The sequence below is a fragment of the Ambystoma mexicanum genome, chromosome 13 (genome assembly GCF_040938575.1).
Source record: "Ambystoma mexicanum isolate Mex_15411 chromosome 13, UKY_AmexF1_1, whole genome shotgun sequence".
Classification (NCBI taxonomy): domain Eukaryota; kingdom Metazoa; phylum Chordata; class Amphibia; order Caudata; family Ambystomatidae; genus Ambystoma; species Ambystoma mexicanum.
This window is the reverse complement of record NC_090938.1, coordinates 371,035,073-371,051,408: the sequence shown is the minus strand read 5'-3', so window position 1 is coordinate 371,051,408 and position 16,336 is coordinate 371,035,073. Positions and strand designations below refer to the sequence as shown.

Sequence of the window (16,336 nt, the reverse complement as noted above, 5' to 3'; positions counted from 1 at the left end):
TCTGATATTACTGTTGGATAGTGTTGAAGTTATCAGTAGCTTATACTGACCTTGAATAGTTGCTGCTCTTTTAAAACTGTAACTGGGTTGTGCTCTCCCTGAATTGCTTTAGTGCACTTCTAAACTAGTTACTGTGTTCATCCCTATCCTGGAGTATCTTAATAAACCCTCTAAAAGTATGAGTTACTTTACTAGCTGTGAACTGTGTTCTTAAAAGTAATGGTGGTAGTGTAACTATCCATTCTTAACAGAAGAAAGTTACATATGTTGCAAGATAGACTTGTAACTGTGTTGGTCTAATTAAGTGATTCTGTAACTGAATAACAATAGGTTATGACCCATAGGGTCTACTACCCTTGAGTTACATATGGTATTCTAAAAGTCTGGTGGTTTTACTCCCCAAGAATAGCTTCATGTCATTCTGAATGTGTATCTTTAGGTTTGACTCGCCTTTAAGTACATATTGCTATTCTTAATAAGGTAATACTTTGGTTTGTATCCCATAAGTATCAAATTGATTTTTATGATTGTGTTTATATGAAATGTTATAGCACTCTACCTTTCCCAAGATTTATCTTGGCCTACTTGTATTTAAATAAACTATTATTTTTACAATACATTGTATATATATGTGTTCTTTGAATCATATGTATGCTACAATTTCTATATGCTTATCTACAGCCATCTCTCCCTCACAAGATAAGCCTGGCTGCTCTGTCTATGTTGTAGTGACTCATAAGATGTAAGTGGAGAATGCCCTCCACTGTGTTTCTCTCCTTTGTGCGGAGTCCCAAGTATGATGTCATGGAATGTTGATGACAGTGTTCCTGGTTGGGGTTATCTAAGTGTTCTAATGTTGTCAGTTGGAGAAAGAGCTGAAGGAGAGGAGTCTCTACATGTTGGGGGTCTTCTTCCTGTGTTAAATACTAATTAAAACTTCAATATCACTTACCTGTCTGTGCCAGCCATCTTCATAACAATGGCGACGAGGATGGGATGAGGTGGCCACAGCGGACAGGCGAAAGGAGACCTCCAGCAGCCAGCCGTACCTGTTTTGCTCCTGAAGGCCGCTGAGTGACCCAGAGGCCAGGCGAAGAGGAGCGGCGGTCCCACCCTAGTCAGCAGGAGCCGCGGTTCGCCGTGGGCTGCTCCGCATCATCTGTGCGTTGAGCGGCCTCCCAGTGCGGATGACAGGACGACCGTCGAGCTCCATCGGCGTGGAGTGGCCCGCAGAGGGACGATCGGTACTGCCCCAGAGCCCATGTGAATAAAAGCGGCGGTCCCAGCCAGCAGGAGCCGCGGGTCGCCGTGGGCTGCTCCGCACCTTCCGTGTGTTGAGCGGCCGCCTACCCTTGTAAGTGTCGTCTGGAGACGTGCTGGACAGGCGCCATCAGCGCGGGGGGGGAGGTTGCTCCGCTGGTCCCTGGCGTTGAGCGGCCATCATACCCCTGCGGCCGCTGCCAAGTAAGTGCACATTTTGTATCTCGCCGCCGCGGATTACTGCACAGGCCATCCCCACGGGTTTTTTTTTATTTGCTTCAAGCAGGAAGGAACACTGTTCGAGCCGAATTACCGTGTTCCTCATAATAGAAGGACAGGTTGCATCAGGAGGGAGCAACGCTTTTACCGTAATACATGTAATAGAGAGCCAATTACAACTGATACAGCACTGTTGTGGGTACAGTGCTACTGCAAGTCATTTGAGAGGGTGGAAACTGAACTGTACCAGCAAAAAGGGGCTCCAGTGACAGCAAAGTCATCCCAGTATCAAAAACAAAAATCCTGTTGTGACAACTCAACATATTTGTGTTTTTATCTCTTTTCCAACAAGAGCACAGGACTGAAGACATGGCAGCTTTACCTGGCATATCTGGACCACCCATATTTATGCCCACGCCAGGGGCGGCAAAAATTGCTTGGCCCCAATGGCGCAAGGGCTTTATGCATTATATGAAGGCAGCCGGGGGAACGGCATATTCCAGTGAAAGGAAATTAGCGTTATTGCTTCATTTTTTGGGTTATGAAGGCCAAAGAATTTTTGAGACTCTCCCTCATTTTGCAAGTGATGGAAGCGGGGATGAATTGAATGATTTCGAGTCAGCTTTGATGAGACTAGACAAACATTTCAACCCAAAAAGAAACACGATCTTGGAACGTTACAATTTCCGCATGCGCATACAAGCCCATGGGGAGTCTGTTGAAGAATATGTAACTGCCCTCATCTGGCTCTAACGTGTAAGTTTCAAGGAAGTTTTGACAAGCACATTCGCGATCAATTCATGACGCATTGTCGGTCAAATAAGATACGCGAGGAACTGTGGCTGAAGGACGAGCCGAACTTGGACGAGGTATTGGACTTAGCCAAACGTGTAGAACATTCGCTGGCATGTGTTGCCAAGCTATCGAAGGCTGAAGGAGGAGATACTAAAGAAGCCAAGCCGGAAGTATTGAAGGTGAATGAAGGGAAGAACAAGAGGAAGGGAAGAAACAAACAGAAGGAGAGGAGCAATGTAGAAGAAAGAAGAAATCAAGAGCCAACGCAAAGAGAAGATAAAAAGGATGAGAGATTGTGCTATAGGTGCGCCAGTGCGACTCATTTTGCTTCTTCAGTGGTGTGTCCAGGGCGGAAGGCGATCTGCAATAAGTGCAAAAGGAGAGGACACTTTGGGACGTGCTGCAAGAACTATCAGTTTAGCCAAATGAATCAAAGGAAAGTCCTATACGTGAATGAAGAGGAAGAAGGGAGGTCATCAGAAGATGACACCGTAATGACTTTGCAAAATGTCATTGTGAACACTGTCAATGTTGTTGGAAGGGATGATATCCCGGATGATTGTGAGCGCCCATATACTGTTGTGACCGTGAATGGATGCAAGGTGTCGATGATGGCTGATTCGGGGTCGAAGATCACTTTGATATCCAAAAGCGCATTTGAGGAGGAAATGAAAGGGGCGGTGTCGACATTATCGGTGCCAGATATAAGTCCAGGGGGGTACAACCAAGAAAAGATTGATTTGTTGGGGTATGTCTGGAGTAAGTTTGAATTTAAAGGACGATGCTGTGAAGGGAAAGTGTATGTGACAAAGAAGGGCCAATCTTTGCTAGGATGGAGAGAGCAAAAGAATTTGGGAATCAGATTAGATCCCAACCATCCTGATCAAGTTTTACAAGTAGCAGAAGTGTGTTCGACATATAGCAAGTATGTGAGAGAGCATGGGAAGGAATTTGACGAGACATTGGGAAGAGTGAAGGGATTTCAGCATCAGATATTGTTGGAGAGGCAGTGTTCCGAACGTGGCGAAACTCAGGCCCGTCCCTTTTGTGTTAAGGGACAGAGTAAAGAAGGAGTTGGAGAAACTTATTAAATCAGGTGTGATTGAAAGAGCAGGAGGGGTCGAGTGGGTTTCCCCGGTCGTCATTGTGAAGAAAAGTTCAGGGGATCTGAGGCTGTGCGTTGATATGCGCGAGTTAAATAAGTGTGTATTGGTGGACAGGCACCCACTACCCAACATGGGTGAATTGTTAACCATGGTGGGTGGAGGGAAGTACTTCTCTAAACTGGATATGACGTCAGCCTATCATCAGGTGGAGTTGGAGGAGGGATGTAGGAAAGTCACGCCGTTTGTGACACATGAAGGTGTGTTTCAATTCAGGAGGATGCCCTTCGGGTTAGCATCCGCTTCCTCAGTGTTCCAGAAAATTATGGATCGCTTGTTGAAGGGGGTGAAGGGTGTTTTCTGTTTTCAGGATGATGTGTTGGTGAGTGGAGTGACATTGGAGGAGCATGACAGGAATTTGTGTAAGGTGTTGAAGATATTCGAGGAAAGAGGGATCACACTTAAGGAAGAGAAATGCAAATTTGCTGTGACAAAAGTGGACTATTTGGGACATGAAGTGTCGGGAAATGGTATCAGACCCAAGGAAGAAATGGTGAATGCCATAAAGAGGATAGAAAGACCGATTGATAAGAGTGAATTACGCTCCTTTTTGGGAATGACGGAGTTTTATCAGAAATTTGTGGTAAGTTATGCTGACAAAGTGCATGAGATGAGAAAGATTCTGAGGAAAGGTGCTGAGTTTGTGTGGAATAGTCAGTGCGAGGCGGAATTCAATGGTATAAAAGAAGAGATAAACTTAGCCCAACCCTTAGGTTGCTTTGACACAAGAAAGCCATCCATCATCACAGTGGATGCCAGTGAATGTGGATTAGGTGCGGTTTTATCCCAGAAACAAGACGATGGGTCTGAGGAGGTGATAGCTCATGCGTCAAGGGAGCGGAAGTGAGGTATTCTGTTCTCGAGAAGGAGGCGTTGGCATGTTTCTGGGCAGTGGAACGATTCAAAAACTTCATGTGGGGTATAGAGTTCGTAATTCGGACTGATCACAAGCCGCTTAAAGCCATATTTGAGAACAAGGGCCTTGATAAGATTTCCCGCAGGGTGGCAGGATGGGTCACCAGAATGCAAACGCATTGTTTCAAGATGGAGGTCATTCCCGGGAAGGACAACGTATTGGCTGACAATCTGTCAAGGGTGAGAGTAATTGATTCTGGTGTTGTGGAAGATGAAGAAATGGAATTAGTGTTTGTCAACACAGATGGTATAGTGTCCAAACAGGAGTGGTTGGAAGGGATGAGGAGTGATGAGAACATAAATAAAATAGTTCCGTATGTTGTTTCTGCCACATGGCCAAAGAAAGTGGAAATAGCGGAAGGCGCGAGGCCGTATTGGGAAGTGAAGGATGAATTGTCGGTCATCGGTGGGGTATTGTTCAGATGGGGAAGGGCTGTGGTTCCGGTTGGATTGAGGAAGAGAGTGATAGAGTTGGCACACAGTGGTCACATAGGAGTTACCAAAACCAAAGGTGTATTGAGGGAAGACTATTGGTGGCCGGGTTTTGACAGGGAAATAGAAAATTGTTTAGAAAATTGTCAATTTTGTGTCAGGAGTGGGAAGGGATCTGTAGCTAAGAAGCACCGTTTGTGGACGTGGGTCTTCCGTCCAGGATATGGAGTGATCTCGCCATGGATATCCTTGGTCCTGTGGAATTGGGGTATGGACGTGGAAAATTCATAGTACTGGTGGTGGATCTGTTCTCCAGGTGGGTGAATTTTAAAATTGTGAGAGATGTAACAGGAGAAAGCATGATAAAGACTTTGCAGGAGATATTTTCAAATGAAGGTCTGCCGGAGAGTTTGTTGACGGACAATGGTCCCCAATTTGTAGGGGGGAACTTCACCAGCTATTTAAGGAAATGTGGAGTGTCTCACAAAAGGACTTCATTATATCATCCAGAATCCAACGGTGTAGTTGAAAGGATTAATAGGTGTGTGATGGAGAGTATTCGCATGGGGGAAGAGTGCGGGTTGGATAAGTTGGCTGTGATACAGAATAGGATCTGGGCCCTAAGGATGGCGCCTCATTCTACGACAGGTCTGTGTCCGTTTGAGCTTATGAGAGGCAGGAAACCATATTCCATGGCGTGTCCGCCGTGGCTGGGCAGGAGTAGGGAAACAGATCTGGTTATTGATGAAGTAAGAAAGTCATTGGTGAGGAAGAAGTCTGAATGGGTGGCGCGTGAGAACCTGAAGAGAGGTAAGAAAGAGTTGCGCGTACAGTGTGGAGATTGGGTTAGGATCAAGAAGGGAATTGTGAAGAGGAAAGGAGAGTCTCTTTATTCGGATCCAGTCAGAGTTGTAGCGGTCATGAAAGGGGCCGTACGTGTGACTGGAGGGTAAGTGTGGAATAAAGACAGAATTGCTGCAGTCAAGAGAGGGCATAGATAGTATGTGTGTCGAGAACTGGACCAATTTATGTGAGTTATTGTGGTAGTCTACATGACACCCTTAAGTTGTTTAGGGTGATCGGATGTTAGATTATATAAGTGAAGTTAAAAAAAAAAAAGGGGAGATGTGTTGTAGTGACTCATAAGATGTAAGTGGAGAATGCCCTCCACTGTGTTTCTCTCCTGTGTGCTGAGTCCCAAGTATGATGTCATGGAATGTTGATGACAGTGTTCCTGGTTGGGGTTATCTAAGTGTTCTAATGTTGTCAGTTGGAGAAAGAGCTGAAGGAGAGGAGTCTCTACATGTTGGGGGTCTTCTTCCTGTGTTAAATACTAATTAAAACTTCAATATCACTTAACTGTCTGTGCCAGCCATCTTCATAACAGTTTTACTCCTCAAGAATAGCTTCATGTCATTCTGAATGTGTATCTTTAGGTTTGACTCGCCTTCAACTACATATTGCTATTCTTAATAAGGTAATACTTTGGTTTGTATCCCATAAGTATCAAATTGATTTTTATGATTGTGTTTATATGAAATGTTATAGCACTCTACCTTTCCCAAGATTTATCTTGGCCTACTTGTATTTAAATAAACTATTATTTTTACAATACATGGTATATATATGTGTTCTTTGAATCATATGTATGCTACAATTTCTATATGCTTATCTACAGCCATCTCTCCCTCACAAGATAAGCCTGGCTGCTCTGTCTATGCTACCAGATGTTCTCAGGTAGTACAGCCTTATACTAAGAGTTCAGTTTTCTACTGCCTCAGCTATGGTTTAATTAAGCCCTTAGTTGGACTTTAGAAAAACTGTCCTAACGGAGGCTGAGCAGTTGGGTTGCCAACTGTCCACATAGATAAAGTCCCTTACATGCCAGTGGCGAGTACATATTTGTAAACCGCCTTTGTTTTCAATATGCTGTTACTGGCACCATTTAGTAGTCTGTTTCTGACACTGCATATTTAATGTAAATGAGCACTCCATTGATCTCCCACTATCAATTTGATACAGTCATATAGCCTCCAGCAAGGTTTTAAATGGAATGCTATTTAGAATGGCAGAATGGACAACCCTTTGTATTGCTGTCAATTTCCTCAGAAGCCTATCTCTCTCACACATAGCTTCAAAAGGCAACCTTTGCTCTACTGTTAATGCTCAACATTTGTTTACTGATTTGCGGCTATTGTATATTTTATTTTTTCTGATTGCATATGTATGAATGTAGACCCAGATTGATTTTTTCATATCTTGTATTTTAGACCTTCCACACGCCAAACCTGGGTGATGAAGAGTTTGAAATTCCCCCCATTTCTCTGGATTCGGATCCTACACTGGCTGCCTCGGATGTTGTAGGCCACTTTGATGACCTTGGGGACCCATCGTCTCCCCCGGACGGAAGCTTCTCCTCCCAGTATGGTGTGCAGGCATTGGACATGCCCATTGGCCTGGGCCACGGGGTGATGGAGCAGGGTAGCTCCCTCCTCAGCAGCGGGCTCTCCATGGTGAGTTGGATGTGTTTTGATCCTAAAATATGGTGGTGTGTAAAGATCCGGGGCAGAACAGCAGATCCTCTATGCTGATGTTGGTGTGTCATTTTCTGAATGTATGATGTCTGGATGCTTGGTTCATGTCACCTTGTTTGCAGTTTTTGATAGGCATAGTCTTCCATCCAGTTGTTGGCCCAGAGTTTTACTTTCCAAACCACCTCCCGCCCTCCTTTCTTTAGTTCTCCGTCTGGTGCTGCCCCATGTGAGTTAATTTAAAAATATTGTTTACTTGGTATGTTTCTGTACGGCTATTTACGGCTGCACTACCCCTTTGTGTTCCAGCGCCCCCCATTTCCCTTATTGGCATTTGCTGTAAAGCGATTTTTACTGCAATAAGGCACGTCATGGTGCATAAAGACAGTAAATTAATCCATTACCACTTTTTTCCCAAACATGGGGGCATTCCTGCAAACGTGTTCATGTCTTGCCTGCTAGGATAACTCGCTTGCAAACTCAAACACATTTTTTTTATACAAGGCATTGCAGAAAGACTAATATGTGGATTTGTATACCCCTGATGTGATTCACCCACACATACCTATAAATATGATAAAAGCACCCAAAAGTTAGTAACTTGATTTTATTGATCTAGGCTTCCATTGCTATAATGGTAGGTCAGTGGGAGATTTAATGGCTTTACCCACTTTTCGAATTATACTGAGACGGAATTGTGTACGTCATGCTACACGTGTCCAGTTGGTGGTTAATGGGTGATTTCAAGGTGATATTCCAAGAAATTGCTCACAACCCTCTTATCGTACCCTAAACATCAAACTGATAGGTTGGTTGGGGTACTAATGGATTATCTGAAGGTGTTCTGCCACAAAGTATAATTAGGACATGGATTAGATGCAAGGAAATCAAATCTTCACCAGTGTTGGACAACATGTATGATGAATTGGTACCATTTTTTTTAAAGAATATTTTTCTTCACAGCAAGATTGCTACTTTTTGTTATGTGGTTTGAATATTCTTTTCTGGTCATGCCCTATGTGATAAGTTGCTGGACAGCTGTCACGCGCAGTGCTCTGACATGCCATGCTATGCCTTATCTGCTACATGCTTGTGCCTGTACAGACAATGGTGCTGCTTTCCCCGGGGTCGGCGCAGTGTTCCTTTCTAGGCTCCGAAACATTGGATACCACAACAGCGTCCTGCCACGGTCTCTGCCATTACGCCTGCACTTCTTTCTTCCATTGGGAACATGTCGTATGGCGTCATGACATCATGGCCCGTTACCAGGACAATGCACAGGGGCACTCCATAAAAGTCAGACTCATCTTCTCACGGGTGCTCAATGCTCTGTTTGACTGTGCTTCGCTTCCCTGGCACCTTCTTCCTGGCCTTCTGTTTCTTCTGCCTTGCCTGCTTAAACCTTGCTTTGGGTCCTTTTTGTTTCAAGGGTTTCTTAGCTCCTCTGCATTGCCTCCAGAATCCCTTTAGGGTGCTTTGCCTTCAGCCCTTTACTGTTGCACTCATTGGAGAGTCTTCTCTTAGCCGGGGCTCCTATTCTCTCTCTCTCCGATCCTCAACACCTTGTTAGGGTCTTTTCCAAACCTCTATAGTCCAGGAGGATAGCTCAACGGCAACGTGCTTGCCTTGGAAGCAAGATGACACGGAGCAACATGGGTTCGATCCCTGGGTCCGCGCTTAGAAACCTCTGGGTATTAAGCGCGTTATAAATAACCTATCATATCATATCCTGCCTGATGTCCTTACTTGGCTACTTTGAGTCTCTTGCGGACCGGTACCACGTTCCGGTGCCTCCCGGACCAGTGTCGCACTGTCCCCACATCACGGGAGGCGAGCCCACAGTGAAGTGAGATGGTCCCTGACCTTCCCTGTGAGTTTTCAAGACTCTGGGTAGAAGGAGGTTGATGACTTCTGCTGTCCTGGCATTGTGCTCAATCTGGAGCTCAGTCGACAGAATCCAACCAACAAGGTACCACGGACATCACGTTCAAGAGATCTGGTGAATGACAACAGCTTTAAAAAAGGGCCCAAGAATAAGTATTGCTTTCATAAGAAATGTAAGCCTTTGTTCCCTTAGGCCCAGGATCAGAAGCAGAAGACACGATGAGCGTTCTGCTGCAGAGAATGCAGAATAACGCAAAGCAAGATTCATCCATCGGGTGTGGTTTAAATAGCCTCCTGTAGTGCTTAGGTGTCTCCTTCCACAGCCACGCCTAGGTAAGAAAAGAGTTCCTGCTTTCCAGAAGAGTTCCAGTGTTCTGAACCTAGGGAGTGGCTCCTGCCCCACCCAACAGGAAAAGTAGTCCCAAACAGAAGAGGATCAGGGGCTCAACTGGCAGATAAGTAAGCAGCATGGTCTGCTGCAGGTAAGTCCACCCAAGCATTATGAGCCCGGCGCTTCCAGCGCTGGGACTGGGCATCTTTATGAGCCTGGTGCCACTGGCGCCAGGACAGGGTCCAAAAGGTCCCAATTGGGACTGGCTGGCACTCGGAACCGGGGTTATGGGTCTGCTTCCAAGGGAGTCGGGCAAGTCCTGATCTTTTGGAAGCAGAGATCATGACAGCACCCCCCCCTCAAGGCCCCTCCCAAACCGGGCTTCTCCAGGGGTTTGGGCTTGTTAGGAAATGTTCGATGAAATCTTTTGATTAGACGAGGCGCGTGGACATATTCTGCAGGTACCCAGGATCTTTCTTGGGGACCGTAGCCTTTCCAGTCAATCAGGTAAAATAGTTTAGATTTGGAGATCTTGGAATCCAGGATGCTTTTGACTTCAAACTCGAGTTCTCCATCAACTAGAATAGGTTTTGGAGATGTAGTTAGTCGGGTTTGAGGTTGCACGGGTTTTAATAGAGAAACGTGGAAGACCGGATGTATCTTCATGTGAGGGGGCAAGTCCAACTTGACCGCTACTGGATTTACTATGGTAGTGATGGAATAGGGACCAAGGTATCTTGGGTTGAATGTGCGTGGTCCTTTTAGAGGTAGATATTTGGTGGATAACCAGACTTGATCTCCTACTTGATATTGGGGGGCTTCCTTCCGATGTTGGTCTGCTCCTTTCTTGTATTGTTCTTTAGCCCTTTGAAGGTGAGAAACGGCTTCCTTAAAGGCTTGGGTGATTGTAGAATGCAGGTGGTCTACTGCTGGTGTTCCAAGATCTTGGAGTGGATCCAACTCAGAGGTTCGAGGGTGACTACCGTATAAAAGAAAAAACGGGGTCTTCCCAGTTCCCGAGTGGACAGAGTTATTGTAGGCATATTCGGCTATCCAAAGGATATCTTTCCAAGTTTTTTCAGTTTGTTGTAGCATGCAGCGCAAATGCTGTTCCAGAGTTTGATTGGTCCTCTCGGTTTGTCCGTCGGTTTGAGGGTGGTGGCTGGTCGGAAATCTCACATCAATTTGAGCCGACCGACAGCAACTTCGCCAAAAATGAGAAATAAATTGACTACCTCGATCCGAAATTAGAACTGAAGGAAAACTGTGCAGTCGGACGATGTTTTCGAGAAATTCTCGGGCCAGAGTTGCTGCTGTTGGTAAGCCTTTGAGTGGAATGAAATGCGCCATCTTGGAGAATAGGTCCACGATTACTAGGATCGTATTGTATCCGGAGCATGGAGGTAGATCGGGGATGAAGTCCGTAGAAGGCGTATGCCAAGGGCGAGGCGGGATGTCAATAGGGCGCAAGAGGCCGGCTGGTTTTTCCTTTTGACTCTTGTTTTGGGCGCATACTCCACAGGACATTATAAAGTCTCTGATATCTTTTTTCCAAGACGGCCACCAGAAGTAGCGCTTGATCTTTTCCGAGGTCTTGGTCATACCGGGATGTCCTTCCATTAAAGAATCGCGATAACAAGAGATTACCTTTTTCTGTAAATCTGTGCTGGGCAGGTATAACCGTTCTTGGAAATATAATAGGTTGTCCTTCACCGTAAAGTCCTTTCCCTGCAGATGCCAATTCTGTATGTCTGCTGGAGTTACCAGTAGCCTGGCTTTATCCTTAACTTCCTCTATGGATTGTGTGGCGATTACACCTAGAATTCTTTGTTCGGGAATGATAGGTACAGGTTTAGGATTGATCAAATGTTCTTCCACTCCCATCCGAGAAAGGGCATCAGCTTTACCGTTTTTTGTACCAGGTCGATAGGTAATTATGAAGTCAAACTCGGCAAAGAATAGTGCCCAACGGAGTTGCCTAGAGGATTGAGCTTTTGCGGTTTTCAAATATTGCAGGTTTCGGTGATCTGTAATCACAGTAATGGTGTGTCGGGCCCCCAGAAGATAATGCCGCCAAGCCTTAAAGGCGGACTTGATAGCTAGAAGTTCCTTATCAGTAATAGTGTAATGATTTCAGGAGGCGAGAATTTGCGGGACCAAAATGCCACGGGATGCAACTGATTGGTTACTGGGTCGTTTTGTGATAGAACTGCCCCCATGGCAAGGCTCGAAGCATCAGTTTCAACGATGTAGGGGAGTTCTGGGCGAGGATGTTTTAAGATCGGTGCAGAGATAAATCTAGTCTTCAAATCCTGGAAAGCTTGTTCCGCCTCGGTAGACCATTCAAAACGTTTGTTTTTCTTTAACAAGGCGGTGATGGGCTGGCCTATTCGAGAGAATTCGGGGATAAACCTGCAATAAAAGTTAGCGAAGCCTAACATGCTTTGAACACCTTTTACGGAGGATGGCGATGGCCATTTGAGAATTGCATCGACCTTCTTTGAATCCATACACACTCCGCTAGGTGATAATATGAATCCCAAGAATTCAACTTCAGTCACGTTGAAAACACATTTTTCCAACTTAGCGAAAAGTTTGTGTTGCCGCAATCTCTCGAGGACCATTTTCACGTGTTTCCGATGTTCAGTTTCCGATGAAGAATAAACGAGGATGTCGTCAATGTAAACAACAACACACACATCTATGAGCTCTCTGAGGACATCGTTCATAAAATATTGAAAGGCGGCCGGGGCATTGCGAAGTCCGAAGGGCATGACCTGATATTCAAATAGCCCATACTTGGTGCGGAAGGCCGTCTTCCATTCATCGCCCTCTTTTACTCGTACCAAGTGGTAGGCTCCTCTAAGATCCAGCTTTGTATATATGCATGCTTTTCTGACTTGGTCCAGGAGTTCAGGGATCAAAGGTAACGGATATCTATTCTTAACAGTGATCTGGTTCAGGGCGCGATAATCTATACAAGTTCTAAGGTCCCCTTCTTTTTTTGGAACGAAGAACAAAGCTGAGGAAGCAGGGGACTTGGAAGGACGAATAAACCCATTCGCTAGGTATTGATCCAGGTATATTCGGAGGTGGAGATTCTCAGGCTCGGTGAGGGAATAAATTCTACTACAAGGAGGAGTAGATCCAGGTATCAGGTCTATCTGGCAGTCATAAGACCTATGAGGAGGTAGAGAGTTAGCCTGATCCTTCCGGAAAACATCTTGGAATTCTAGGTATTCAGGAGGTAACTGGGGAGCCTCCGAGGAAATTGCTGCCAGTGCAACACCAGGTCGAGGGTGACAAGTAGAGACACATTCTGGAAACTGAACCGTTCTTGCTCACCAATCGATCTGAGGATTGTGCTTCTCTAACCAAGGAATTCCTAGAATAATCTGGAACTGAAGGGCCTTGATCACATCGAACACGATCTTCTCATGGTGTCCATCTTGACTTACTAGCGTCACTTCTTGGGTGGTATGCGTTACTGGTCCGGAGGCTATCTCCGTACCATCCACCGTAGTAATGACGTCCTTTACAGCCTTTGGACAAAGAGTCAGATTCATCCTCAAAACCATTTCATGATCCACATAATTGCCGATGGCACCGCTGTCGACGTAAGCTTCAATCGCATGTAATCGATCCGGATGTTCAGGGCTAATGAGGACCATAGGTATCACGAAATGCGAGGTCACGGAACTGGTTTTAATGCTCGGCAAGAGGACCTCTATTCTTGTCGGGTGAGGTCGTTTCCCTGCTCAGAGTTTGTGACCCTGGTAACTGCAGCTCCTACTGCCTTCTTGGCTGGTTTCACCGGACAGTCTCGAAGAAAGTGCCCCGAGTTTCCGCAATAGAGGCATAATTGCAGCTGTTTTCTCCTTTCCCGCTCCTTTTGTGTTAGTGGTCCTTTCAGGCCCCCTATTTGCATGGGTTCCCCAGAGTCTACTCCTTTGGTAGGAGTTGGTGGTTTGGAAAATACTCGAGCATCAAACTTGGAACGATCGGCCTTCCTGTTCTGCAGTCTGTGGTCAATTTGAACGACTAAGTCAATATAGTGCGAACAGTCTTACGGGGGATTCACTACTTGGGCTAACACATCTTTGAGCTCTCCACGTAGACCTCTATAAAACAGTGTAATCCTTTTGTCCTCAGGCCATCGAGTTTCCACTATCAGTCTGTTGAAAGACGCAATATAAGCCAAAAGGTCTTGATTACCCTGTCGCAATGAAAGGAGCTCATTGTCCAAGGCCTGCCCCTGTGAATGTCTTGCAAACAGTTTTTCCATACTGAGCTGAAAAGCTTGAAAATCATGGAGAACCGGATCATCTTGATTAACTAGAGGGATCGACCAGTCTGCCGCATTGCCACTAAGGTACGAAAGCTACCTTAGCTTGATCAGTTGGAAAGGCTGCTGGCCGGCATAAGAAGTGCAACCGGCACTGATTAATAAATACTGCAAACCTCTTTGGGTCACCAGAAAATCGTTCCGGCCGAGCCAGAGGTACATTCCCAGGTAGGTTGATCTGCACTAGGTTCGTAGAGGATGTTGAAGGAAGATTTGCCCCTGATGCGGGTAACGGAGTTTGTCCAGCTTGTGACTGTAGCAATTGTCTAGCGAGATCGTCTGTTCGCTCCTTGGAAATAATCAGTTCCCTTCTTAGAGCATTTGTTTCCTGACGGGCTGCATGCACTTCTGCTCTTAGTTCCCCAAGTAACTGGGCTAGCTGGTCGGTATCCGAGGTTTCCATAGCGCCTGGGTGGGAGTTCTGCGGTAGGGCTTTGCGTTCTGTAACGCTCACCTGATTCCCGCAGAGGCGCCGGTCTTGACTGGGTGAATGCCGTATCTTCAAAGGTGATGTGTAACACACGGTTGGCTCTTTGGGCTGTACCTCTGTGCAATGTATGTCTGACTCGAAGAGTAAGATGTCTGCAGATAGAAAATATGGGATTAATGAACTGGGGTTATTGGGTGCCTCTCTCCTCTTCCCTTTCTCTTCTCCTGTAGAACCCCAAAGGTTAACGCCCTCACCTTAGGTAAGTGAACGCCGAGCTCTCCATCTGCCTCGGGGCAGGGTGCCGTAACCAGTTTCTTCACTGGATAAGGGTGCAGGCCTCTTGACCTCAGAGGACTGCTGTCCGTCGTTAACTGCACAAACGGTAAGTTCTGGGCACCTCAAATGTCTTAAAAGTCTTTTGTAATGATATCTCTTGTTTTGCAGGGTTCCGGCGATGGCGGGCTGATGAGAGTTGAGGATCGAACCCGCGTGAGGAATAGAAGCGCCTGGAAGCACGTAAGTAAGCGCTTGTAGCCTGCTTCACGATGCACACTAACTGTCCCTTTTATCTTGCAGGTACAAGTTCGGTTGCCCAATGTCTTTAAACGCACCTTCTTTTGTCTTTCAGATGCGGGATGCAGCGCCGAAGGCCTCCGGAGCGTGCGAAGTGCTGGTAAGCTTTTGTCTTTGAGATGCCGGAATGCAGTGCGAAGACCTCCGGAGCATGCGAAGAGTAGGTAAGCCTTTGTCTTTCAGATGCCGGAATACAGCCCGAGGCGTTGGTGACAGCCGATGGACCAGGTAAGAGATGCGCTGCCAGTGAAGACCGTAGTGCTAACCTGTTCTTTCTTTGTCTTTACAGGTGCTGCTGAAGACTGGATTCCAGGATGGTAAGCCTTTGTTCCCTTAGGCCCAGGATCAGAAGCAGAAGACACGATGAGCGTTCTGCTGCAGAGAATGCAGAATAACGCAAAGCAAGATTCATCCATCGGGTGTGGTTTAAATAGCCTCCAGTAGTGCTTAGGTGTCTCCTTCCACAGCCACGCCTAGGTAAGAAAAGAGTTCCTGCTTTCCAGAAGAGTTCCAGTGTTCTGAACCTAGGGAGTGGCTCCTGCCCCACCCAACAGGAAAAGTAGTCCCAAACAGAAGAGGATCAGAGGTTCAACTGGCAGGTAAGTAAGCAGCATGGTCTGCTGCAGGTAAGTCCACCCAAGCATTATGAGCCCGGCGCTTCCAGCGCTGGGACTGGGCATCTTTATGAGCCTGGTGCCACTGGCGCCAGGACAGGGTCCAAAAGGTCCCAATTGGGACTGGCTGGCACTCGGAACCGGGGTTATGGGTCTGCTTCCAAGGGAGTCGGGCAAGTCCTGATCTTTTGGAAGCAGAGATCATGACACAGAAAGAAGTTTGACTTTTTAGAGACGTGAGAGATGTGTGCGGAGAAGGAAAGTGTGGAGTCAAAGATGACCCTGAGGTTCTTAGCCTCGCAGGTAGGTGCATGAGGAGAGCCAAGGGAGGCCAGCCAGCGAGTGAGGGAAAAGGATGGTGAAGGTGTACCAATGAGGAGGATCATGGTCTTGCTGGCATTTAAACAAAGATCATTGCCGGCACACCAATTTTGAATGGCGGTTAGGCAGTCAAGGGATGAGGGAAGGAGAGGAGGTGGCCAAAGGAAGCCTGAAAAGGAGTTTGTTGTCTTCCGCATAGCACTGGAAATTTGAGTAGAAAATGGAAATGCAGTCGGCAAGGTATTGGTTGAAAAGCCAGGGTGAGAGGTTAGACCCCTGGGGAACACCACTGGTAGAGAGGGCGATGGAAGATGGGAAGGACTAAAGTTGTACCTGGGAGGGTCGATCAGAGAGGAAAGAGGTCAGCCAGGCCAGAGCCTGATCGGTGATACCCACGTTGTCGGAGACGATTGAGCAGGGTGGTATGATTCTTTCCTCTGTTCTCTCCCTTGTCTCAGCTGTGTTTCTCCGGTCACTGATCCACCACGGCTGCACCTTGGTCGCACCACCAAGGAAGAATGTT

The 16,336-nt window shown here is 46.4% G+C and overlaps 1 protein-coding gene across 5 annotated transcripts in view; it reads left to right on the top strand.

The window, feature by feature from the left end:
* TOX4 (TOX high mobility group box family member 4) overlaps positions 1-16,336 on the top strand; it is a 583,240-nt gene that overhangs the window by 213,279 nt on the left and 353,625 nt on the right. For all 5 annotated transcript variants that reach the window (XM_069633904.1, XM_069633902.1, XM_069633901.1 and 2 more), the window contains one exon: positions 7,055-7,297. In XM_069633904.1, coding sequence (XP_069490005.1) covers positions 7,055-7,297 — 243 coding nt within the window. The remainder of the gene's footprint in view (positions 1-7,054; positions 7,298-16,336) is intronic.